We start from the raw sequence: 27,743 nt of genomic DNA, 5'->3' as shown, positions 1-27,743 counted from the left end.
CGGCAGGAATGAAACACCTCAACTTGACTAAGAAGCCCCGTCAATAATTGAAGTTTCCAAGGGAGAGCTTCCTGATCTGTGAGTATGGTAAGTTATAATCTTTATTAATCGAAAGTGGTTTATGCATAAATTAATTTTTTGATTAATTTTTGAGAAAAATTGTAGATGAGAATGGTGTTTTTGGTGGTCATTTTGAATTTTTGCAGATTGGCAAGAAAGTGTTTTTTTGGTTGTCGAGGCCTGTTTATGTAATAGGTCATCTTAAATGTGGAATCTTATATTTCTTTAAATAATAAATGTAATTTGATTAAGCTTCGAGATACTTGAATTATTAAGAATTTATTAGAAAAGTGTTTGTGTACTACACTCATTAAATAGATACTGAAAACTTGCAAATATCATAAACTGACTCCCGTATTCCCTCAAACGTTAAGCACAGCGATGTTTGTTTAAGAAATTTTCTGAAATAGGAAAGTATTCTCTAAAAGATGCTTTATGCAGAACACGAGGAGTTATTTCACACCATGTATCTTCTCAGTAAAATAGTATGAAATAACTCCTCGTGTCTCTTTCCGCTAGTTATGAGTACTGCAGATATTCCAACTTGGATTAAATTTCATTTTTTGAATACAGATATTTAATAATTACTTTAAAAGCATGTATTTTAACTTATGTAAAAAAATCAAATGTGAAATAAATACGCGCAAAAACAGTTCACACACATCTTGTGTTTCAGAGTTAATTCACTTAATAGTTTTTGAAAGATGGACTAGAGTTTTAAGTTAAAGTACTGTCGCTTGACTTGGATGAGCTGCGTTACTACTTTTTCTTTAACAGAATTTACGTTATTTTATGTATTTCATTTTTATTTATTTAATTTTATAGTCGACACACAAAAAGAAGACCAGGAAGCTTAGAGGGCATGTGAGTCATGGACATGGGCGAATCGGTATGTTCATTTTCTTTATGCCTAATATATTTCCTCGAAAATTTGTCCTTAGCATGTAATTCTAGTCGGATCAAATCTTTATTATTGTATTGTCATACATAGTGCTGGTTGCTAGGATTACTGGTTCAGAATTAAAAAAAAGTATACAATCAGTGATTATAAACCATGTGCTCTGCTTGAGAACATTGGATGATTTGTAAATAATTAAAAAAAATTGTAAAACATTGAAGGTACAGGATAGCGCAAAAAAAGGTTATAAAAGCCTGAAAAAAGGAATGAGATATTGCTAGATACAATCTTTTAAACTCAGTTGTAATAATAGAATTGGGAATGGCCCATCTGGCTGCTGACCTGAGAAAGAAAATGCTTATAGTTCATTTGTTTTACGAAAAATATCCAATCCTGTTCCATCAGCCCATAATTCTCTGTGCAATCCAGCTATGTATAAGAATCCTAAAAAAGCAAGAAATTCTTTCTCCATAGGTTTTGCATCTCTTTTAAAATTTCCCAAAATATTTTTTACATAAATATTAGAGCATCTCACAATCATTTCAGTCATTGTGTCATCAAATATTAACTTCCATGCATTGATAGGTGAAGCCACATCTTTAGATATATGTATATTGCCAGATAATTTAAATTTTTTATGATATTATGGGAAGCCATGCGTTTTTAAATTTGAAAGGTTTCTATCTTACATTTTGTTGTTTTATCTTTTCGTATAAAATAGTCACATTGATCACAAGGAATGTCTTCTGAAGAGTAGCACTCTTTCTGATTCAGACTGATGATCACTAAGTAGATCTTCATTATCTGAATCTTCTAAGAAAATCCATCTCTGAAAAGATGTTTGGAAACTTATATGAAATGATGTTCTGTGAATTTATCTTAAAATGGATATAATTCAGTGCTGTATATATTAGTGCAATTTAGATTATCCAATGGAGAATGGAAAAAACAATATTCTCATTTCCATTTATGAAATAACCAATGCTGTTGACAAATTAATATGTACCCTAGGATAATTCCAGTTCGACGATATCATTGAATTAAAATTATTTCTCCTTATAACAAATGTGGGAAAAACCAGCAGTTCCATTATTTGACTTTGTATCAGGCCTGATGAAATTAAACATGACAACATTATTATGTATGAAAAAGGCAGATGAAACACTTCTCAAGATGTTGTATCTGAAATGAGTCGTAAATGATTTGCATGAAAAGTTCATGAGTTGTTGCCAGATGTTGACAAACCTATTTGTATTCTAAGAAAGATCCTTTTAAATCTCTATTATAGTGAGTCTTTGGAGAGACAGCAGCTGATATATTAGTTTTGACAAAGTGGGTAACATGGTCAAGTGAGATTGTTATTATGCCAAGCAGTACTAACTTTATGGGGCATGACAGTGTGATGGCCCAAGATACTGAATACTGAAGTTTCAAACTTGGGTCAAATTACCAGTATTTAGCAATTGTATTGCTCAGCTGCTTGTGAACTTGAACAAAAGTATGAATATCTTGTTAGTGAAACCCATGACGTAAGAAAATCGGGAAAATTTATAAAGTTTTCAAAATTAAAACGTCTATTTTATTGTGAATGCCATGGTTCTGACATGTTTTAAATATACTCCTGTCACACGGATAGAAGCTGAATGATCATTGTCCTGCTTACAACAGATATAACATGTCATTGTAGAATCTGAAGGAAAGTTTAGGTTATTCGAATATGGCAAAGAATACCGGCTATCGACCTGAAGAAGGATACCTTTTTGAACAACTCTGTAAGGGAAACTGGCTTGTATTTGCATTACATATGAGGAAAACTAAAAAAATCAACCATGATATGAAACCAGATCAAACTACCAGTATTCAACAGTCTTAACTGGTTGTAGGAAAAATCTGAAGAAAATGCTTGCAATATCATGTAATTAGAAATTAACTATGTGTTGCATAGCAGGATCTCTTTTTAAAGTGTCGAAGTAGAGAATACTTTTTTTGTTTTTTTTTTCTTTATATAGGTTGGCCATGGTATTTATTACATGTGTTCTCTGTCATTCATACAGAATACTAATAGTTTTAGTAGAAAAGTGTCTTTTTCATTAAGTGCTTTGCTTGTCGATATTCTCAAAATTTTGTTTAATAATTAGTTAATTAATGGATTCATTACTAAATTCATTTTTCACAAGCAATTTTTCGAAGTTATTTTGAATTTACTTGCTGATAGCTTAAAATATTTAATTTTGAAACAACTGCCTTTTTCATAGTAAATTTGACAATGCCAAGAATCATCAATAATATTCAAATCCTTTAAAGTAGCATTGTAAATAACACTAGAAAAAACATGCATCTTGTTATCTTTCAAGATTCAATTAAACTTTGATTAATTACTCAAAGCAGTGGTTTACTAACTTTGATGACCCTGGGAATACATAAAAGTATTTTGTCATCTCAGGAAGCTCATAATAATTTTTATTTCATTCTAATCATCTATTGTATACCTAGCATCCTCTGAAAAGTAACTGTTAAAATGCATTAAAAATATATCAAATTTTTAAGCACGAAAACTGATTTAATTCTTATTTTAGGAAAAAATAACAGTAATAAAAATGAAATCTTAATTATTTAAAACATATATTATTGCAGCCCACGTTAATCATATCTTAAAACGCCTATGGTTCTGCGTGTTTAAAGTCTTATAAAAATTATGTACACAGCTACTATTCTAAACAGCCGTGTTATCAATTATCATTCACACCCGCCGATTTTCACCACCTCATCTGGTAGTGATGCACCTCTAGCCAGCGGCAAAACAAAGCCCCGAACAGATGAGAAATATTCTTTGTCTAAGGCAAGCCCTTGTACAACCTGGTTGTTAGCTCCGACAAACCAATTCGACGGGTTACCAGCTTTGAACTTTTATCGCCATTTTTGCCAATGTTTACATTTAACGGATCCTTTGGGGAAGTGCTTCCAAAATTAAAAATGCAGGAGACATCATCCATAATGAAAAGTAAAAAATTACATGAAATCAACATCCATAACAAAGCACTCAAAATTTCATGAAACAGTAACAAATTAACTGAATTAAACAACCATCCATCATAAAGACTTACCTTTCTGAATATTCTTGGTCTTATGTCCATATGGGCAGTGATGTGTTTTAACTTAAAAAAAGGGGTGGTCCGAGAATTGCAGAATTTTTCAGTCTTGCATAGCAAATTGGCACTGCTTCCCACCAACATATCGGTTTAGTTTAAATTAACAAAAATTTAAGAGAATTGTGCAAATTATTTTCATGGAATATGTCATGAGATGTAATTATCGGGTTGTCGTTTTGAAATGTTTTAGTAGCGTATATATGATAAAAATATAGTTCTTTTAACCAAGAGAATTTTCTTTTTGTGAGTAAAAAAATTAAGCAGTGTTTTCTCAAATCTTTAGGAAAACATCGTAAGCATCCTGGTGGCCGTGGTAATGCTGGTGGTATGCATCATCACAGAATAAATTTTGATAAATAGTAAGTATTTTATACTTTGATAATTTTTATTAATAACAATATGGAGGTAAAAAATATACTGTACGGTACCCCTTGGCAAATCGTTTCTTTTTTCACACCAAGATTGGTGGCAATTTCAAGGTAGCCGCTACACAAAACCAAAAGACTTGCACAAACTCTGCATGTGCACATCGACCTATTTTCAATTAAAAAAAAAATAGAGAATTGCACAAATTTGGCATTGCGCACTTTCGTGACCTCTGTCCTTTTACACATTGATCTATTAAGTCAAAGGAGTACCTAATTCTACAGTAGAGCCAAACAAAAAAAAAAAAAAAAATACATATCTCAATAAACTACATTTTAAATGAACAATAAAATAACAAAAAAGAAAATTCATCTTGTGCATCTAAGCACTACACAAAGCAAATATCTACTTACCTTATTTAGAAATTTCTGTGTTACACAAAGTTCCTTAACAGCATAGTAAAACTTCTTAAAATTATCTGGACTAGAATCCATATATTGGCAATTCCACAGAAATGTACAAAAAAGGGGGAAAATATCCTCCATAGTGCCAGACTGTTGGGGGCATTTCCTGCGTGAACCTTTTCTTGTGACAAAGCTTTTTGAACGATCATTACATTTGACCATACGAATTTCCTTCCTACAAACAGGACACTTATAGTGGCTACTAAGTAAACCTGCATTTACACACCAGTCAATTAATGCTCTTTTCCCCTTTCATTCCAAATCATAAAGAAACTTCAAATTAATCTTACCACATTCAGCCATTCTATCATCTAAGCCACAATGAAGTAATGTACTTCCTTATCAACACACACAAGCCCTTACAAATCTTTCCCCGTCATCAAAAACTTACCGCAGTCACACAACCGATTACATCATAATAGGGTTTCCATAACATTAAACTACTCAGGTCACCATAAGTGAAACAACTTTACAATAATACAACAGGTACCCTTCAATCTACTCTAACCTCCGGTTGATCTTTACATTATGGTAACTTGGCGAAAATTTGGCGACCAACTCTCCTACAGCAACCCTCTTTTTTCCCCGCCGCCATTTTGTCTTCACGAAGTAAAGACTTGTTTCTTTTCTTTTTATCTACTGAACACTTCTTCCAACAATCTACTAGCCGAATTACACTTATGCTAGAAATTTTATCTAACAAAACTGCTTAATCATGACAAATATTCACTGCAAAATTGGGAAAAAGTGCACAATACCATACTCCTTACGCGTTTTTCAAAATAACACATACACATAAACCATGTACACGCCGACTTATTTTTACTTAAAAAAACATCCCAGAATTGCACAAAAATGGCATTGTGCACACTCTTCACTATATCTATGTACACTGCTTTTTTCTCATAAATTAGAAAAATTTCTCGAAAATACATGACAATTTTCTCAATATTTAAACCCGGTAAAAAGAACATATGTGAAATTACCTGATCGCGAAAAAGTATTTACCCTTTCCAAATATGAACATTTCCACATATAAAATAAATAAAATATCCAAAAACTTTTACCTCTAAATCATCTATTACATTATACACGTCACCAACGAATTCATACCGCAAGCATTACAAATACATAGTATCAAATATTTAAATTATTTCCATGTACGTTTACTTCAACTTAAACGTATACCAAATTCCTACAAACATAAAATTCACAAAATAACTATCATTTAATTAAAATATCACTAAACCATGTACACGTCGACTTATTTTTACTTAAAAAAACATCCCAGAATTGCACAAAAATGGCATTATGCACACTCTTCACTATATCCATGTGCACTGCTTTTTTCTCATAAATTAGAAAAATTTCACGAAAATACATGACAATTTTCTCAATCTTTAAACCCGGTAAAAAGAACATATATGAAATTACCTGATCGCGAAAAAGTATTTACCCTTTCCAAATATGAACATTTCCACATATAAAATAAATAAAATATCCAAAAACTTTTACCTCTAAATCATCTATTATATTATAAACGTCACCAACGAATTCATACCGCAATCATTACAAATACTTAGTGTCAGATATTTAAATTATTTCCATGCACGTTTACTTCAACTAAAACATATACCTAATTCCTACAAACATAAAATTCACAAAATAACTATCATTTAATTAAAATATAATTAAATTCAAAAACACTACTTAAAATATAAATGAGCACATACATTAAATTAATAAAAATTACCTTACAATCCTAATTACTTTAAACTAAATCATTGCTAATAACAATTTTCCCAATAATACCAAATTCCTTTACTTCCACCTTACATTTAGAACAATGCATAAAAATAATATCCTCAAATAATTAAAAATACTAACTTACCTAATTTTCTTCAGAATCTTGATTGCGTGTCCGATAAACTTTTCTTCTTTCTGTTTCGGGATCTTTAAAATCATACTTATATTTCACAGCAAGGTACCAGGTAAAATAAATAACTTAATAAAACATCTTTATTTCTATCTCACACAACCTTAAAGAAACATTTATTACTACCCTTTTCAATACCACTAAATACCCATTTCGAATTCACTTTAGTTACGGCCATAGGATCCAAAAATTCACAAACATTGTTTCACACAACACAGAATAAAGCCAAATACAAAATTTCCAGATTTTTTCCCGATTTCCCCCCTTTTCCGATTAAAGAACCGTAATTCGTCCATTAATATTACATGACATATCCCATGATCTCTCATTTCCCTCACACAAAATAATGCGTAATCGGAACTGAGTACTGCTCACATTATTACCAAAGTCCCAGGTAGTAACCTTTATCGCCTCCAAAATGTCGCCAAACTACCAGTTACCATATTGTAAAGATCAACCCTAACCTCTTTTAGCAATATTGTGTGTTTCAGTGTTTATTATCTTTTTTAAATGAAATGTGTTTTAAAAATTCATTTTGTTGCTTATTCTTCAAATTCCGCTGATGTTTCAATTTAACACATGGCTATAAAAAAATAGGCCGATCTGATCTTTCTATGGCAACATACAACTACATATTATCTGTCAGGAGGTGTTTTTATGGTACGAAATGCTTTCACTTGGTACATTGGTACTCATTCATTTTCCTTTAAGAGTATTATAAATATGTAAATTGTATGTTAAATAAGCAAGGGGGAAATTCATGTATGGCAAATACTATTTTACTCTCATGTATGCAAATAAAGTAACTTAAAAAATGTTAGGAAAATAAATTAGATACTTTTCTGTTATTGGGATTGGATTCAGAAGTGTAGGTATGTATTTATGTATGTACGTATACATATACAAACACAAATTTCTGAAGCACATCCTGATAACAGAAAAGTGCCATAAATTCTATAGTCTGTAACTGAAATGCTTTTTTAAATTGCTATTATAACATTTGTATTATGCATGCAAAGAATCTTCTGTTGAATGAAATGTGTTACTAGTGTTGAAGTCTAAACTTGGAATTTTTTTAGCCATCCTGGTTATTTTGGAAAAGTAGGAATGAGGAATTTTCATTTGAAGAAGAATCAGAAGTACATGCCCATTATAAATATAGACAAACTTTGGTCTCTTGTCTCTGAGAAAACAAGGGAAACATACAAAAATCATCCAGAAGGAAAAGCTCCTGTGATTGATGTAGTAAATAGAGTAAGTTAGGCTACATTTTTTAAAAGAGGAATTTGGAGAAAAAAAAATGAAATGTTTTCTTTATTTTCTTTAAATATATTCCTCAGAGTTTTAAGTTTTCTGTTAATTTATCTCTTTTATTTGTTGTTGCTAACTTTATTTTGCATATTCATATAATTCAACAAAAAATTTTGTGTTCAAATGTTTACAGATTTGCATGTATATACGTTATTATTTAACTTTATATCAAGTAAATTAAAACATTTTAGATGTCTTGAGAAGGGCTTCTCAACCAGGGAGAAAGGCTGTCAGCCTTACTCCACCTGCTTCTTGTTGTACCATTAAAAAACTATCTAAAATATATTGTTTTCGAGTTGTGGAAAAGGAGGAATGATCTAGCAGTGGTGAAACGAATGCAAGGGGAAGAAAAGGGTAAAAAATCAGTGGTTTAGAGCATATTTAACTACATAATGTTGGAAATATACTGATTATTTTATTATAATTTATATTTTACTATATTACATGAAAATACATAAAGCTTTCTAATTTAGAATGTATTGAAATATGCTGACAACTTTTATGTTATATGCTTCTTCTTTTTTTAAAAATATATTTGTGTTTTTTGCTACCTGCTCATGTTCTGCTGAATTAATTTGTTCTGCAAACAAATTAATTTTTCAAGCAGTTAGAGCAAAACTCGAAAATTTGACTTTTCTGTGATAACGTATTCAAATTATATCATGTGGTAAAGTCGGCACAGGTAAAGGCCAACATGTGGTAAAGTTGCTGAAAACTGCTATTTGATCTGTATTTGAATCTCGCAAACAGGCTGGCTGCACGGCCATTTTCATGGTTTTTCTCCACATGTTTACGTGAATATGACCCGGTTTCCCTTAGATAGCCCACCTTGAAGGCCATCCTCTGAAGCAGATAACTGTCATGTGGTTTCCAGATAATCAAATAAAACTGAATTGTACCAAAACCAAATTTTATCATATTTGTTTATATAAGAAAAATATAGAATATATTCATGTGTATAAAATGTAGGTATATCGATATGCGAGTATGATTTTTCTAATAATTGATAGTAATACATTCATGATAAACAAAAAAGGAAGAACTAGATGAAAACAAATATGCTTTAATAATACTTAGTTCATAAAGTAAAACACTCATGATGAATCATTGAATCTATAACAAATAGCATACTTAAAATAAGATATCAAATACATTTTTGAAAGAAGTTTTAATATTTTATTACTGTTAACCGTTCATTCTTATAGACACTGCTTCAGTGAGTTTTATTTCATTGTCAAATATATTTTGGAAAATTCCTTGATATTAAAAGTTTTTTAATTTTCTCATTTAATTTTTTTATTTCCTAGCCCAGCAATAGTACTGAAAATGGGCATAAATTTTGGTTTTATTTTATTATTGTATACTGAAAAATAGATTAGGAATGAAAATGTTGAAATGTCTTAACAGTTTTTAGTATAATGTATTGTTTCTTATGGAGAACCATTTCTAATTTTCATTTTCTAATGCAGTTTAGTTTTTCTTCATAACAGACTATTGATTATTTTCTTTTTTGGACTTTGGATATTATGGCATCGTTTTCTTCCATGTGTTCCATACTGCTTTTAACTTTTCTCTGCATGTTTCTTCCACACTGCTTTTAATTTTTCTCTATTCAGTATTTTAGCCCTTTTTCAGATCGAGAAAGTAGTTCAGTATGATTACACTCACTGTTTAATTACCTCCACATTGCCAGAAATGTCCTGTATACTTCTACAGTGTTAATTCGATAATTTTAGTCTCTAGAATAACGGTGCTGTTTTGTTATCAGGACCTGGTCTCTAGAAATGAACAAAGTATGTATATATGTATGCATTTATGTGTGCATGTATATATGAACATGCATATGTACCTGTGTGTGTATACATATTGGTGCACATGCATACATACTCTTCTGACTTCTGTCCTGATAACAGGTGAGTATCGGAACATCTTAAAGAACACTAACATTAAAATCTTTTGTGAAAACTAAGAGTGAGACAGAGCAGTATCTGTTAGGGTAATGGCTTTCATTGCTTTAAAAATATTACCATTAATTAAAACTTAAAAATGCCTTCTTGTAAGCTATAAATGTAAGAAAATATAGGGTTGATCTTTACATTATGGTAACTTGGCGATTTTTTGGCGAAAATTTGGCAACCAACTCTTTTACAGCAACCCTCTATTTTTTTTTATCCGCCGCCATTTTGTCTTCACGAAGTAAAGACGTGTCTTTTCTTCTTATCTACTGAACACTTCTTCCAACAATCTACTAGCCGAATTACACTTATGCTAGAAATTTTATCAAACAAAACTGCTTAATCATGACAAATATTCACTGCAAAATTGGGAAAAAGTGCACAATACCATACACCTTACGCGTTTTTCAAAATAACACATACACATAAACCATGTACACACCGATTTATTTTTACTTAAAAAAATCCCAGAATTGCACAAAAATGGCATTGCGCACACTCTTCACTATATCCATGTGCACTGCTTTTTTCTCATAAATTAGAAAAATTTCACGAAAATACATGACAATTTTCTCAATCTTTAAACCCGGTAAAAAGAACATATATGAAATTACCTGATCGCGAAAAAGTATTTACCCTTTCCAAATATGAACATTTCCACATATAAAATAAATAAAATATCCAAAAACTTTTACCTCTAAATCATCTATTACATTATACACGTCACCAACAAATTCATACTGCAAGTATTACAAATACTTAGTATCAAATATTTAAATTATTTCCATGCACGTTTATTTCAACTTAAACATATACCAAATTCCTACAAACATAAAATTCACAAAATAACTGTCATTTCATTAAAATATAATTAAATTCAAAAACACTACTTAAAATATAAATGAGCACATACATTAAATTAATAAAAATTGCCTTACAATCCTAATTACTTTAAACTAAATCATTGCTAATAACAATTTTCCCAATAATACCAAATTCCTTTCCAGCTTACATTTAGAACAATGCATAAAAATATCCTCAAATAATTAAAAATACTAACTTACCTAATCTTCAGAATCTTGATTACGTGGCGGATGCACTTTTCTAATTCATTCAATAAAATTATTCAAAGATTTTTTCTGCGAATTTTTCCTCCATTCTTCCTCCGCTAAATAAAAAGCAAACTTCTCTTTATCACAATGCCTAAATACCCATTTCGAATCACTTTAGTTAGGGCCATGGGATCCAAAAATTACACAACACAGAATAAAGCTAAATACAAAATTTCCACATTTTTTCCCGATTTCCCCCCTTTTCCGATTAAAGAACCGTAATTCGTCCATTAATATCACATGACATATCCCATGATCTCTCATTTCCCTCATGCAATATAATGCGTAATCGGAACTGAGTACTGCTCACATTATTACCAAAGTCCCAGGTAGTAACCTTTATCGCCTCCAAAATGTCGCTAAACTACCAGTTACCATATTGTAAAGATCAACCCAAGTATAGTTTTATAGTTTGGAGATACGTATTGGTATCCACAGGATTAGCTTTCTAAGGAATAGAATGCTGGGAGCTCTAGTGTTACGTAGGTTAGGTCCTTCGCACTAAGGATGTGAAAGTATCGAATGCATTAGCTGTCATGTTTGTTTTTAGATGAAATTCCATGCATTAAGCTTTCAATTTATTTCTAATCAGGTTTGGCTAATTTAATATTAGGTGTCATGTTCTGTTTTATAATTAAATCTTGCCAAACGTTTTATTATATTTAGTTTTCGAGATAAGGTTGTAAAGTATTCCATTTAAGGTGATTCCCAATAAAAAATTTTTTATTTATTATTTGCTGCACATTGGCATGTAGTAGGGGTTTTGCAACTCATTGATCTGATAAAAAATTAACACATTAAAGGCGGGAGTCATAGTAAGTACTACTGTTTATCTCGATTGTAGCTTAAAGGTGGGAGTCGTAGTAATATGATTTATCTCGACTGTAGCTAGCGCATAGATTGAGCAATCCATGCGCCACTTTACATTTGTATTTAGTATATTTTGTGGTTTGAAGCTGTTCAGTTGTTCAAATTCTACTTACAGTAAATTTTGAAATCCTTTGCTATGGTTTCACGTGAAAATACAGATATATACATGGAGACGATTTGATGGACATTGAAGAGCCACAACCTGGTACATCGAACTCGTCACCACAGACTCCACGATATAAAATTTATCGGCCTGGACGTCTTTTGCTACACATCAAAAAGAACAAATTAATTCGGATAGAAAATAAAGGCAAAAAGCTATATGCCCAACGAAACTGCGTAGTTTGTGTGGCACATAAAAAGAGAAAGTTGACTTGCTTCAAATGCGAGTTTTGCAATACACCTCTTCACCATGGCGAGTGTTATCAACATTATCACATTTATAAAAAAAATACTAGATTCTTCTCATAAATATGTACTTTAAAACATTTTTTGTAATTAGTGTTCAGTTCTTTTTAAATATTTCTTGTAGTTTTAAGAGTTTAAATAAACTTTTTATCAAGTCTAAATTTTTTTGATTACACAAAATATCGCCTGACCTAGCATACTTTTGTCAATGCCCCCTGCCTTAAATGTGTTAAAAGGGCGTATCAGAAAGAGGAATTAAAAAACCTCAGTATTCAGTAAAGCTATTCATAATGTAGGATCAATTTTATGTAACTTTTTTGTGCATAACTTGTTAGTAAATACTATATTATCTTTGAAGATGCATAATTGTAGACTTGCTGTCATTCAAGTAATGACAGCAAGGGGAAAAATTATGCCATATTAAATTAGCTTTAATTCAACAGGATTTATTTTGATCTCTTTGAGAGAGAAGCTAATACAGTTCAGTAATTCATTGTGCATATCTGTAGACATTTTAACTGATGTGAGTTGGTATAACACTGGCTGAAATGTGAAGTCCTTTAATAGGAATCTGTTTTGCAACTCAAAAGTATCTTAATTTTGTGATGCTTAATATTGTTCCCTTAATGCTGTCGTTAAAGGAGTAGCCAACAAAATTGACTATTTCTTGAATACTACTGATCCTTGCTGTTCATGTTTAGCGAAAAGTTGTATTTACTAGTCAACCAATCAATAGTTGAATGGTTAAAGCAGTGGAACACTGGTAGTTTACTCTGTATTTTGTTTTTGATCATGTAGTGGTCTCGCAAATTGGAGTTTTTCTGTTTATGATATAAATAAATACTGATCAGTTTCTCTTGTCAAGCCCTCAACAATGCATACGATCTTGTGTATGCGATCTAGCCCAATTTCTTAATTTGTCAGGCAGCTTTTGCATGCTTTGCTAAATTCAAATAACCTAACCTATTTCTGAGTTGATAGAATGTTATGTGAAATATTTAATTTTCTTATTATTTATTTTGTAGAATTTATTTTCAGGAACAGAATATCAAATTTTCAGTGTTATGTAAATGTCTCAGCTTGAAGAATGAAACTGTTTGATGCCCAATTTTACAAAATTGGGTATTATGCTTGTTAGAAAGTTTAAAAAAAAATTTTAGTTAATACAACTGTATCTGCGGCATTCAGTTATATTCAATTTTTATTAATCTTTTGAGTCCATATGGTGATAATTACAGTACTATCAGAGACTAAATTATGAAAAGTGTCTGATCAGGAAGGGGGATCTGGTTTAAATATAAATAGCTCAGTCATCTACTGAAAGATTTAAATGCTTAAATTTGCCAGAAATTGTGTGAGCCATAATTTGTAACCATCATGAAGTCCGATGTTCTACATATGTTAGATTAGGTAAAATTTATTATGTAAAGTGAAGTAAATGGCCTATGATGAAATATAGTACCGTCCCAGACTGAAGTATTGATGAGAGAACTTATTATTCTGAGGCATTGAATTTTTATCCGAATATGTATGTAATTTGTTACAGAAGTTAATCTTACGCCAGGAATTTACTAGAGTACTGTGTTTTTTTTTTTTTTTTTTTTTGCAAAATTTAAAATTAGCAATTATAAGTAGTTAACTACTGATATTTTATTATTCAGGCTAAATTACTATGAGCAAGAACTTTCAATGTGATGGGAGCATAGTTCTATATGAGGTTAAATTTATCTGATAAAAGTAGCCAAGATTAGATTAATATTTAGGTTTTGTAATAAATTATTACTCACTTTTTTTATGAACGATTTGGTATAATTGTGTAAAGCAGAAGCATTTGGCTTGTGATGAATTTTGGTACCATCCTGGACTGAGATGCGAGGAGTGATTCATTCTATGCTGTGGAATTATTTAATCAGGTTTAAATGTAATTTCTCATATAAACTAGCTTATGATTATAAGAAGTGGATCTATTTGAATTATAGAACATATGTTAAAATACGTCTGAAAATATTTATTTACCTGTGATGATTTACTGTACCGTCCCAGACTGAAGTATAATGAGGGATGACATTTAATCTGAGGGCACAATGCTTAAAACATTAATTATTTGTACAGCATAAATTAGCATTTTAAATGAATTTGGTAGAGCAGAAATAGTGTTTTCTATGATCATAAAGTGAGTAGGTAGTTTGCCTGTGATGAGTTACTGTACCGTCCCAGACTGACTGATAATGAGGGATAATGTGTAATCTGAGGGTATTGTTGTAAAACATAAATTTATCAGAAATAGTGTCTATGACTATAAGTGAATGAATAATAAGCATCTGAGTGAATGGATAATGAGCATCTATACTGTTCCAGACTGAAGTAAAATGATTGATAACATTTACTGTGAGGACTGTAAAACAATTGGTATGATATAAATAGTGTCATCCACAACCATAAAGTGAATAGGTAATAGGCCTGCGATGAGTTAATTGTACTGTCCCAGACTGAAGCATAATGAGGGATGGCATTTAATCTGAGGGTGCTATTGTAAAGCATTATGTGTTATAGCATAAATTAGGCATAATTAGCACTGTCCATGACCATAAAGTGAATGGGTAATAGGCCTGTGATGAGTTACTGTAACGTCGTAGACTGACTAATAATGAGGGATGACATTGAATCTGAGGATTCTGCTGTAAAACTTGAAATAGTGGTTAGCCAGAAAGTGTTGTATATAACCTTTGTGAATAAGTAGATTAGCCTGTAATGAGTTACTGTACTGCCCCAGACTGACTGATAATGAGGGATTACGTTGAATCTGAGGATACTGCTGTTAACACACAACCAGAAATAGTGTTGTACATTACTTTAGTGAATAGGTAGTTGGCCTGTGATGAGTTACTGTACCGTCCCAGAATGATGCTTAATTTTTTAAAAAATTGGATATTATGCTTTTTAAGAAATTTAAAAAAAAATTTTTAGTTATGACAACTGTATTTGTGGAATTCAGTTACATTCACTTTTTATTAATCTTTTGAGTGCATATGGTGATTACAGTACTATCAGAGACTGAATTATGCAAGATGTCTGATGAGGAAGGGAGATCTGGATTAAATATAAATAGCTGAATCATCTATTAAAAGATTTAAATGTGTGGTAATGCATAAATTTGCCAGAAATGGTGTGAGCCATCATTTGTAACCATCATGAAGTCGTATTCTAGATCATGTTTTATGTTAGATTAGGTAAAATTTATTATGTAAAGTGAAGTAATTGGCCTATGATGAACTATAGTACCGTCCCAGACTGAAGTATTGATGAGAGGTAACTTATTATTCTGAGGCATTGAATTTTTATCCAAATATATATGTAATTTGTTACATGAAGTTAATCTTACTCCAGGAATTTAGCAATTATAAGTAGTTAACTACTGATATTTTATTATTCAGGCTAAAGTACTATGAGCAAGAACTTTCAATGTGATGGGAGCATAATTGTATATGAGGTTAAATTTATCTTATAAAAGTAGCCAAGATTAGATTAATATTTAGGTATAGTTTCAGTTAAGGTTTTGTAATAAATTATTACTCACTTGTTTTTTTATGAATGATTTAGTGTAATTGTGTAAAGTAGAAGCATTTGGCTTTTGATGAAATCTGGTACCATCCCAGACTGAGATGCGAGGAATGATTCATTCTATGCTGTTGAATTATTTAATCAGTTTTAAATGTAATTTCTCATATAAACACTAGCTTATGATTGTAAGAAGTGGATCTGTTTGAATTATAGAACGTATGTTAAAATACGTCTGAAAATATTTAACTGTGATGATTTACTGTACTGTCCCAGACTGAAGTATAATGAGGGATGACATTTAATCTGAGGGCACAATGCTTAAAACATTAATTATTTTTACAGCATAAATTAGCATTTTAAATAAATTTGATAGAGCAAAAATAATGTTTTCTATGATCATAAAGTGAGTAGGTAGTTTGCGTGTGATGAGTTACTGTACCGTCCCAGACTGACTGATAATGAGGGATAATGTGTATTCTGAGGGTATTGCTATAAAACATAAATTTATCAGAAATAGTGTCTATGACTATAAGTGAATGGATAATAAGCATCTGAGTGAATGGATAATGAGCATCTATTTTGTTCTAGACTGAAGTAAAATGATTGATAACATTTACTGTGAGGATTGTAAAACAGTAGTTGGTATGCCATAAATAGTATCATCCACAACCATAAAGTGAATAGGTAATAGGCCTGCGATGAGTTACTATACTGTCCCAGACTGAAGCGTAATGAGAGATGGCATTTAATCTGAGGGTGCTATTGTAAAGCATTATGTGTTATAGCATAAATTAGGCATAATTAGCACTGTCCATGACCATAAAGTGAATGGGTAATAGGCCTATGATGAGTTACTGTACCGTCCCAGACTGACTAATAATGAGGGATGACATTGAATCTGAGGATGCTGCTGTAAAACTTGAAATAGCGATTAGCGAGAAATAGTGTTGTTACATAACCTTAGTGAATAAGTAGTTGGCCTGTGATGAGTTACTGTACCGTCCCAGACTGAAGTATAATGAGGGATGGCATTAAACCTGAGGGTGCTGCTGTAAAACATTAGTTATTTGGTATAGCATAAATTAACTAGAAACTGTGTCATTTTATTTGTGTATTTTGTATAAGCGTAAATGGAAAGTATATGAGTAGTTTTTATACCTGTGATGAGCACTGATATGAAAGACTTTATTTTCTGTGTAATCTATACTATTTTACATTTGTTGTGTAACATAGATTAGCCAAAAAATAGTGTATGTGCAGACCATCTGCATTGTATTTCATGCAAGATTCGCTATAAGTGAAGAGGTTTGGCCTATGATAACCATAGTGTAGTTCTCGACTGAAATATTGTAAAAGGATAACTCTTATTCAAATTTATGTGACATTTGTGATGTGCAGTATGATTGTGGGGTAGGAATTTACTGGAATAATGAGTTTGTGCAAAATTTAAGGTAGAAGTAAGAATATTTAGTTGTGTTTTATTATCTCGTACTCAATTATTACAACAGGAATTATCGGTACTGCGACAGCATACAGTATTCACTGGTTAACATGCTACATGTTTTTAAGTTAATATGTTAAGAAATACTAATTCAGAAGTCAAACAACAAGAATCAACATTATATTTTAAAATTTTCACAGTGCATTCTCATTAGAATTGATTTTTGATGAATTTAACCTTTGATTTTGCCTTTTCTATATTTTCGCCTTCGGGTGAACGGGACTTAATTACCGCGAATGGTCTTAGGGCATAAAGTTTAACTATATAAGTAAAAATTCTATGTAGTTGTATGCCAGTATTGAAAGAAACAATCAATCTGATAAGAAATGGCTGCGACTTCTTTTGAAAATGAAGCGTAAAAGGTTACCGCGAGGATATTCCGTTTGGCGCAGCAGATGTACCATTGTTGACGACTTTATCGTTTGCGCCGGCAAAATGGAAAAGTACTGAATTATCTATGCAAGGAAGTGCCTTTAAATAAATCAGTAATCGGCTGCAGTTTTACTTAAGATTTTGCAAGGCTGATCCATATTTTGTGAACGATCAGATGTAGCACTAACAAACATCTGGCCTGTGATGAGCTGTAGTACCGTCTCAGACTGACGTATTTTGAGGGATTACTTGTTCTGAGGCATTGAGTTTGCTTTCAAATATCTATTTTTTTTTTATGTAAAATGAGAGATTTGTTTAAGTTTTCTTTGAAGTATGGAAGTTTTGCTAAATTTTATGCTATCTTCTACTGATGAGAGATTGTAATGTTCCTGCGGTCATTTGTTTCAGTGGATAAATTTCCCTTGAGATATTTCTAAATAAAAATACTGCGAGTTACAAATTTTTTCATATGTATTATTGGTACAGATAAGCTGTTCTTGTGTTTTTATAGGATATTTATGAGTTTATAAATAATACAATTGTTGCAGTTAAATACTAATACAAAAAAGTAAAATATCTAAGTATATCTGATGTGTGGGCATTTAAAAGAGGCTACTTGGCACCAAGATTCATAACATCTAGCACAGATTTAAAAAAATGCTCAGGGTATAAGAATAACTGTTTGTATTTAGCTACTTGCTCTCATTGAATATGCTAGAATAAAGTTAATAACTTCAAAAACATTAAAAAGTAATCAATAAAGTAAATGTTTAAAACACTTATATAACAGCATGACCCAGTCCTGTGACACAGTGTCAGTTCAGTCTTTAAGCCATGTTATTTCCTGTTGAAAAGGTTGGAATAGCATAGTTTATCTGAGCTCTCGAGTCCTTTGGTAAATGTTGCATTGAATTTCATTATGTGTGATGTATTACTGAATTAAAGTGACCCGTATATTTATCCTTGCTAAATGATGAAATATTTCACAGACCTGTTCTGAATTTTGATGATGGTATTTATTTTCTGATAATATTGGATAAATGCTTTAAAGGTAATATTTGAATGCATTTATGGAAATCTGACAGTACTATATGTCTGGAGTTGACATATAGTTAATGTGGTAGAATGGTTTTGAGAATATTGTTTGCTTCAATGTTGAGAGTATATTAGATTTATAGCTCAGTTCATTTACTGTTGAATAAAATATGTACATGTTTTCAGTATAAAAGATTTGAACTTATATGAATAGGGTGCAAAAATCACCTTTTTCTATCCCTAATTCTTAAATGATGAAATTTTTCACAGACCTGTTCTGAATTTTGATGATGGTAATTTCTGATAATACTATAGGAATTCTTTTACGTAATGTTTGTATGTATTTTTGTGAATTCAGGTTGTATTTTTCCTTGCTAAATGATGAAATATTGCACAGACCTGTTCTGAATTTTGATGATGGTATTTATTTTCTGATAATATTGGATAAATGCTTTAAATGTAATGTTTGAATGCGTGTATGGAAATCTGACAGTACTATGTGTCTGGAGTTGACATATATTTAATGTGGTAGAATGGTTTTTGAAATATTGATAGCTTCAAATCTCAGAGTATATTAAGATTTATAGCTCAGTTCATTTCTTTTTCAATAAAATGTGTACATGTTTTCAACATAAAATTTTTCAACTTTATATGAATAGGGTGCAAAAATCACCTTTTTCTATCCCTAATTCTTAAATTATTAAATTTTTCACAGACCTGTTTTGAATTTTGATGATGGTAATTTCTGATAATACTATAGGAATTCTTTTATGTAATGTTTGTATGCATTTTTGTGAATTCAGGTTATAAAAATCTAAGACTATATATCTCGATTTATAGGTGATTTCAAATTTTGTTTTGTGACCTCTTGAGTTATTGTTAGCTTCAATGTTAAGAGTATATTAGATATTTCTTTCAGAGCCTAGTTTCAGAGTATTCAGTAACCTGTATTTTTAAGACAGATTTTTTTTGGGGGTGTTGTAATAATGGACACATTTAAGACATGATGAATCTCCTGTTTGTAAGAGGATCTTCTCTTACAATGGAAGAAATTTCATTTAATTTTTTGAGAAATCCTATTTAATCTAGTGCAAATTAAAAGAATGCATCTGTCTTATTCTGTAATGAAGAGAGAAAGCATGTTTTAATACCAGACTTTTATGATGATACACAACACAGACCTGTTCTGAAAAATGTTTCTGATGATATTGCAGTCTGAAAAGTTTGTTAAATTAATGTTTTATTGTGTGAAGATGTAAAAAGTTCTTTCATGCTCAATATCTCCTAGTGAAAAGTACTTTTATCCCTGATATAAGAGTTGAAATTTTTATTTTGCTGTTTTCTCTGTATATCTAATATATTATTAGATGATTATATTTCAAATTATAAATTATTAGATATTCTTGTTCTGAAGCCATACACTGGGCAGTTAGTAGCAACTTAAAAGTAACAGGCTTGAGTCAGTTGAGCCTGATTATGTTTTAGTCAGAATAATAAAGTTTTGGAGATTTGAGGATTTTGAAAGATGGAATAAAATAATTTGCTACTATATAAAGTTCTTAGAATTTATTTGGAAAATTAATCCATTCAGGTGCAGCCCATGGTTTTATATGTGATTGACCTTTCTTATTGGGTTTAATTTCTGTTAGAATTTCATAATGAAGTATTTCCTATGATGATTTTGTTATCCCTGTCTGACATATAATGGAGAAAGTGGGTGTCTGAGATGTATTTCATACTTATGGTCTATATGAGTAGTATATTAAAAGAAGTGTATCAGTACCTTGGAGCTTTCTGCAAGTGTGAACTATACCTGGTTTTATTTTATCATAAGTAGACTTGTTATAGTTCCTGACGAGTCTGGATTAAAGAATTTTGACTGTATTCATTTTTTTTGGGTTTAATTTCTGTTAGAATTTCATAATGAAGTATTTCCTATGATGATTTTGTTATCCCTGTCTGACATATAATGGAGAAAGTGAATGTCTGAGAATGTATTTCATACTTATCGTCTATGAGCAGTACATTAAAAGAAGTGTATCAGTATCTTGGAGCTTCCTGCAAGTATGAACTATACGCGGTTTATTTTATCATAAGTAGGCTTGTTATAGTTCCAGACGAGGCTGGATTAAAGACTTTTGACTGTATTCATTTTTTGGGGGTTTAATTTCTGTTAGAATTTCGTAATGAAGTATTTCCTATGATGATTTTGTTATCCCTGTCTGACATATAATGAAGAAAGTGGATGTCTGAGATGTATTTCATACTTATGGTCTACATGAGTAGTATATTAAAAGAAGTGTATCAGTATCTTGGAGCTTCCTGCAAGTGTGAACTATACACAGTTTATTTTATCATAAGTAGTCTTGTTATAGTTCCCGACGAGTTTGGATTAAAGACTTTTGACTGTATTCATTTTTTTGGGTTTAATTTCTGTTAGAATTTCATAATGAAGTATTTCCTATGATGATTTTGTTATCCCTGTCTGACATATAATGGAGAAAGTGAATGTCTGAGAATGTATTTCATACTTATCGTCTATGAGCAGTACATTAAAAGAAGTGTATCAGTATCTTGGAGCTTCCTGCAAGTGTGAACTATACGCGGTTTATTTTATCATAAGTAGGCTTGTTATAGTTCCCGACGAGGCTGGATTAAAGACTTTTGACTGTATTCATTTTTGGGGGTTTAATTTCTGTTAGAATTTCGTAATGAAGTATTTCCTATGATGATTTTGTTATCCCTGTCTGACATATAATGGAGAAAGTGGATGTCTGAGATGTATTTCATACTTATGGTCTATATGAGTAGTATATTAAAAGAAGTGTATCAGTATCTTGGAGCTTTCTGCAAGTGTGAACTATACATGGTTTATTTTATCATAAGTAGACTTGTTATAGTTCCCGACGAGTCTGGATTAAAGACTTTCGACTGTATTCATTTTTTTGGGTTCAATTTCATAATGAAGTATTTCCTATGATGATTTTGTTATCCCTGTCTGACATATAATGAAGAAAGTGAATGTCTGAGAATGTATTTCATACTTATGGTCTATGAGCAGTACATTAAAAGAAGTGTATCAGTATCTTGGAGCTTCCTGCAAGTCTGTAGTATACACGGTTTATTTTATCATAAGTAGGCTTGTTATAGTTCCCGACGAGGCTGGATTAGACTTTTGATTGTATTCAATTTTTGGGGTTTAATTTCTGTTAGAATTTTGTAATGAAGTATTTCCTATGATGATTTTGTTATCCCTGTCTGACATATAATGGAGAAAGTGGAAGTCTGAGATGTATTTCATACTTATGGTCTATATAAGTAGTATATTAAAAGAAGTGTATCAGTATCTTGGAGCTTCCTGCAAGTGTGAACTATACAACAGTTTATTTTATCATAAGTAGACTTGTTATAGTTTCCGACGAGTTTGGATTAAAGACTTTTGACCGTATTCATTTTTTTGGGTTTAATTTCTGTTAGAATTTCATAATGAAGTATTTTCTATGATGATTTTGTTATCCCTGTCTGACATATAATGGAGAAAGTGAATGTCTGAGAATGTATTTCATACTTATGGTCTATGAGCAGTACATTAAAAGAAGTGTATCAGTATCTTGGAGCTTCCTGCAAGTGTGAACTATACACGGTTTATTTTATCATACGTAGGCTTGTTATAGTGCCCGACGAGGCTGGATTAGACTTTTGATTGTATTCATTTTTTGGGGTTTAATTTCTGTTAGAATTTCATAATGAAGTATTTCCTATGATGATTTTGTTATCCCTGTCTGACATATAATGGAGAAAGTGGATGTCTGAGATGTATTTCATACTTATGGTCTATATAAGTAGTATATTAAAAGAAGTGTATCAGTATCTTGGAGCTTCCTGCAAGTGTGAACTAACTATACAGGGTGTATTTTATCATAAGTAGACTTGTTATAGTTATTCTAGTATAAATAAAAGGAATCCGAACATTCTTAGCGATTTTATATTTGTAAAAGTTAAAATATTTTGTGTAAGCTGAGACATATAAATTATTTGAGGTAGTATTGTAGCAAAAATGATGGTTAGCAAGTTTGTAAAATAAAACTGAGTTGTTTTATTTATTGGTAAATAGAACATGAAGAAGTGTTTCATTAGTTTATAAGGTATACAATGTGAAAGATTAATAAAAAATGAATCTAAAGAAATTTTGGCACATCTGTTTTCAGATTCCTGAGTTAATAGTATATAAGTAACTGGCGGCCATTTCACTGGCTGAATTTTTCAGTTTTTTACTTTATTTGATTGTTTTTTCAGAAATAAAATTTTAAGATAAAATAGTTCAGAGTAATTTTTCTGGATAAACAATGTATTTTACTGTCTTTTAGCACAGAATATTTTATTTTGATTATAAATATGATTCTTGTGAGAAAGTTAAATATGAAATATTTCCTATGATGATTTTGTTATCCCTGTCTGACATATAATGGAGAAAATACCATCTGAGAATATATTTCATATTTATTATATAAATGCCATGAAACATTTTTGCATATTCAAAAATCAAATACGGTTAATCCTGTTCATAAGAGATTAAGAATGCAAGCTTTGAAGCAAATATTAAATGTATACCATTCAGTGGTGAATAAGTGAATATGATGATTTCGTTATCCCTGTCTGATGCAGTATGAAGAATACAGTATCTGATAATCTTTAGAAGCTGTACATTTTCACGTGTAAATATACTTCTGTGAACTGCGTCCCATTCTACTGAGCCGTTTGATAAAATTCAAATTGTGTTTTTCATGTCTCGAAAGTGCGACTTAGGTATCTATTAGATTTATATTCTAACATAGGTATTTTGACACAAAATTAGACTTTTTTTTTAAATCTTTTTTCCATATTTGGATTCTACAACTCAAATTATGGGTAGATATTAAATTTTGTAAAATTTGGTGTGAAATTTATGGAGAAATTCAAAAATTTATCTTGGCGAAATTTTTTCAGTTTGAGCCAAGAATGATTCACTTGGCGAACTTCAATGCACCAATATATAAATTCATGTATATCTTCGGAAATTTTGACTAAAAAAACTAATTTTTTGCAGGTTTGCTTAGAAATACGTCTACTTTAAGATGATGGTAAACATTTTATAGATTATAATTCAAAATTTTTATGAAAAATTTATAAAAATTATTTAAAAATACAAATTTTAAAAATCATAAAAATGAGTGAATTTTATTTGTATTGAACCTGAGTTTTGAAATGTGAAAGAAAGAATCAAATAAGTTTAATAAAAAAAAGAGAGATTAATAAATATATACCAAACTCAATTAACATTGAAGAGCTAAAATTTTAGAGAGCTAATTTTTTAAAAGCTACTCGTGTGATTTTTACAAAACTTATGAATGTTGTAGAAATTACTTCATAATTTGAGTCGTAGAATTGAAATATGGAATTTTTTTATCTTATTTCAGAAAAAGTCCAAGTTTGTGTCAAAATACCTATATTAGAACTATGCTATACATAAATCTAGTACATATTCTATCCTAAGTCCCGCTTTCGGGGCATGAAAAACTCAAGTTAAATTTCGTCAGTTGGCCCAATAGAATGGGAGATATAGAACTGTCCCCCCTTTTTTCACAGTGTACCATTTTTTAGTGCAATGAATTTTTATATGTTATGTAATTAACATACAAGAGATTTGATGTTTTTTCAAGAGATACTGCCTGCACATAATTAGAACCTTCTACTCTGAAATCCTGGAATAGGTGTCGGAACTGTGCTAAATTAAAACGAAATGTTTTGCTGCAAAATAATTTTATTTGTTGTTTTGCTGCTTGTAAACATTTCACAATAACTGTAAAAGAAATTATGTATTTTATTTACTCTTAGGTAAATTTTTAGTTATTCTTATTTGTGCTTAGATTTTTTCTCCCTATATCCCTTACTGCAAAAAATTAACAAATTGCATTATTTTCTGGTATATTGTTAAAAATTGTGAATAAAGTTAACCTGCTGTCAAACTTTTAACTTTCATTAACTTCAATCCCCCCTTCTCCCTGCATTATACAGAGTGTCTATGCTGTAGCACGAAAATAAGTAGACTTCTACTTCCAATCACAAAAGTGTTTTAACTGGTGCAAATATTTGTTTTAACATTATATAAGGTTAGTGGGAAATATAAGAAGGAAAATCTCATAACTCTTATATTAAAGATACAACCAATTGTTGTATTGCCATAAATTATCAACTTAGAATTTTTTAGTAGCCAACTGCATGAATATTTTGTATTTTTGTTTAGTTAATAAAAAAATGGAACTTGTAGCTTCCTAATTCATTCATGGAATTTTGTTCAGTATATCTCTTAAAACTACTTTTTGGATTTGTTTTGTCTGCTTATTTTTTAATTATTTTTGGTTCCCTGTATGTATTTATTTAGGGGGTATGATTAGATATGCATAGGTCAGTTCATTCATATATTGCAGTATTATATCATTGGCATAATGATTTGTAACTGCCAAAGATCTTCCCAAATTTAATGTAGACAGAAGAGAGCTATTGGTAAAGAGCAAGTAATTTGCTTTACTTCAATTACAAATATAAAAAGAAAAAAAAAAACATGCTCTAAAATAAGTATAGTTTAATTTTATAAGATAAATATTTTGATATAAATACTGTGGCTCAGAAAAAAAACTTGTTGTTTAGAAAATTGAACTGTAAATTGAATTAATTTGCAGTTTAATTAACTAAAAAAAAGAATATTAATTCTATCGCAGAATTTATAATTTTGGCAATGTTTATTGATGTCATACTGTAATATAAGACAGTTGTTGGCTTAGAAAGGGGGAAATTGGAAGCTGGAGACCATTCAATGACATGCTGTAATCATTTTAGCAAGGAGATGCAGTATACAACATGCAGTACTTTTCTATGCACTTCATTAGAACCTTCTATTCTGTATCCTAGAATAGTGGGTGTCGGAATTGTGCTAAATGAAGGAAGATGTTTGTGCTGCAAAATTAGCTTCATTTGTTGTTTTGCTGCATTATATGCATTTTACATTATGGCAATAGAATTTATGCATAAAGCTGCACATTTAGTAGCTTTTTGACATACAGACAAAAGAATGGTTTTAAATTTGCATTTTTAATGTAGGGTTGGGATTATTATTTTTGATTATCGTATTTCCATCATAAATTTAGGCATCATAAATTTTGAAAAAAAAAATGCAAAGTAATCGTACTGCCAGGCATTTTGTAAAATAGCTTAATAAATGAAACAAACTTGCTATTTTATTTAAGCACAGGTTAAGAACTATGTAACTTTATAGATATATAGTGTCAAACTGTGCAAAATTAAATTGAAAATCCATTGATGCAATTCTGAGAATTGCTTTGGGTTATATTCATACAGTATATGCTATGAGTATGTGGCATGAGACTAAAAAAATCTTACTTCCATAAGTCACTCGAGTTATTAAATTAATAGGCAAAATATTGAAACTTGTGTTAAAGAAATTTAAATGAAAGAACTAAAGAATATTCAAGTAAGCTCAAACACAAAAATTTTATATCTATGTTCTGTGGCGTGATCTAGAAGCTTGAGCTCTCCATTGAGTATATATGAGACTCTTCTATTGTGATGGTTTGCTTGTTTTTGGAGGAGTCAGTTTAAAATGGGGCTCTGTCACAGATGTTTTTTTAACTGCATAAAAGTATGTTGGCAAGATTTTTCATCCTCGAGTAAAGGATGTATCAGTTGTTATTCAGGTATTAGTGTTGAATTCTGAATCAGCTGATCTAACGGTTTAATTTATGCCAGCAGGGGCAAGTAAGTACTTAGGTGCTGTGAATTGTCTTCAGATGACCTTTACAAGAAAGATTACTTTTCAATGCTTCCTTTTGCATGAATTTTTTAATTTTGCCCTTCTATTTATATCCTTGTAAAAAGGTAGTAATAGGATATCAAAAATAATGTAGTATAATCTGTTACATAAATATTAAAATTTTACTGCTAAATTTATTTTATGTTGATCTTAAAACTAGTATTTTTAAAGTACTGCTACAAATGTTTTTCTTCATTTAGGGCTACTACAAAGTTCTTGGGAAAGGTCGTTTACCAAGGCAACCTGTAATTGTAAAGGCAAGATTTTTTAGTAAAGAGGCCGAAGCAAAGATTAAGGCTGTTGGTGGAGCTTGTATATTGACAGCTTAAAAAGAAATAAAAAGTTATTTGTAAACTTGTTTGTCTTGTATTATTTTGAATTCCACTTTTACTATATTTAACTTATATTTGAATAATTTGTTCTGATACTTAATCATTACAAAAGTATTATTCTGTTGCATATTTAAAGTGGAAAAATATCAGTGAAGTTTCAACAACTAAACAATGTGTATTTATGCCTATAATACATTTTATTAAATAAAGCATAATAAAATTTGCCACTGCAATATTTTGCACTCTTGATACTTGCTTAAAAGAAGCTGAACAGATCTTACAATTTGCTGATATCTGCAAATAAACTATAGATGTATTTAAAGAAAAACAAAACTTCTCTTGATAAAGTGTTGTATATGTTACGGTGAAACACCGAAATCTGGAGAATGTCAACATTCATATAGTCGCTTGGTGTATGTCCAAAAAATTTTCCAGATACTCTTATTTCTGACTTACACCGGTCAATGTCGACATTCCCCATGTACTAATGGTGAATGTTGAACATATAAGAATATTATATTTTCCTCTCCGTAATCCAGTCGCGAA

General features: G+C 30.6%; 1 protein-coding gene across 1 annotated transcript; it reads left to right on the top strand.

Moving 5' to 3' along the window:
- On the top strand, positions 1 to 27,223 carry RpL27A (ribosomal protein L27A). The gene is made up of 5 exons (XM_035366014.1): positions 1 to 87; positions 886 to 949; positions 4,391 to 4,466; positions 7,953 to 8,127; positions 27,066 to 27,223. Exons 1-5 carry the CDS (start codon positions 85 to 87, stop codon positions 27,192 to 27,194), a joined length of 447 nt encoding a protein of 148 aa, XP_035221905.1. The 5' UTR covers positions 1 to 84; the 3' UTR covers positions 27,195 to 27,223.
- Positions 27,224 to 27,743: the final 520 nt, after the last annotated feature.

This window comes from Stegodyphus dumicola, chromosome 2 (assembly GCF_044657685.1).
Source record: "Stegodyphus dumicola isolate Sdum_Otavi_A_Nest chromosome 2, ASM4465768v1".
Taxonomy (NCBI): Eukaryota; Metazoa; Arthropoda; class Arachnida; order Araneae; family Eresidae; genus Stegodyphus; species Stegodyphus dumicola.
Note: the sequence above shows the minus strand (reverse complement) of the source record. Positions and strands in the feature narration are given on the sequence as shown.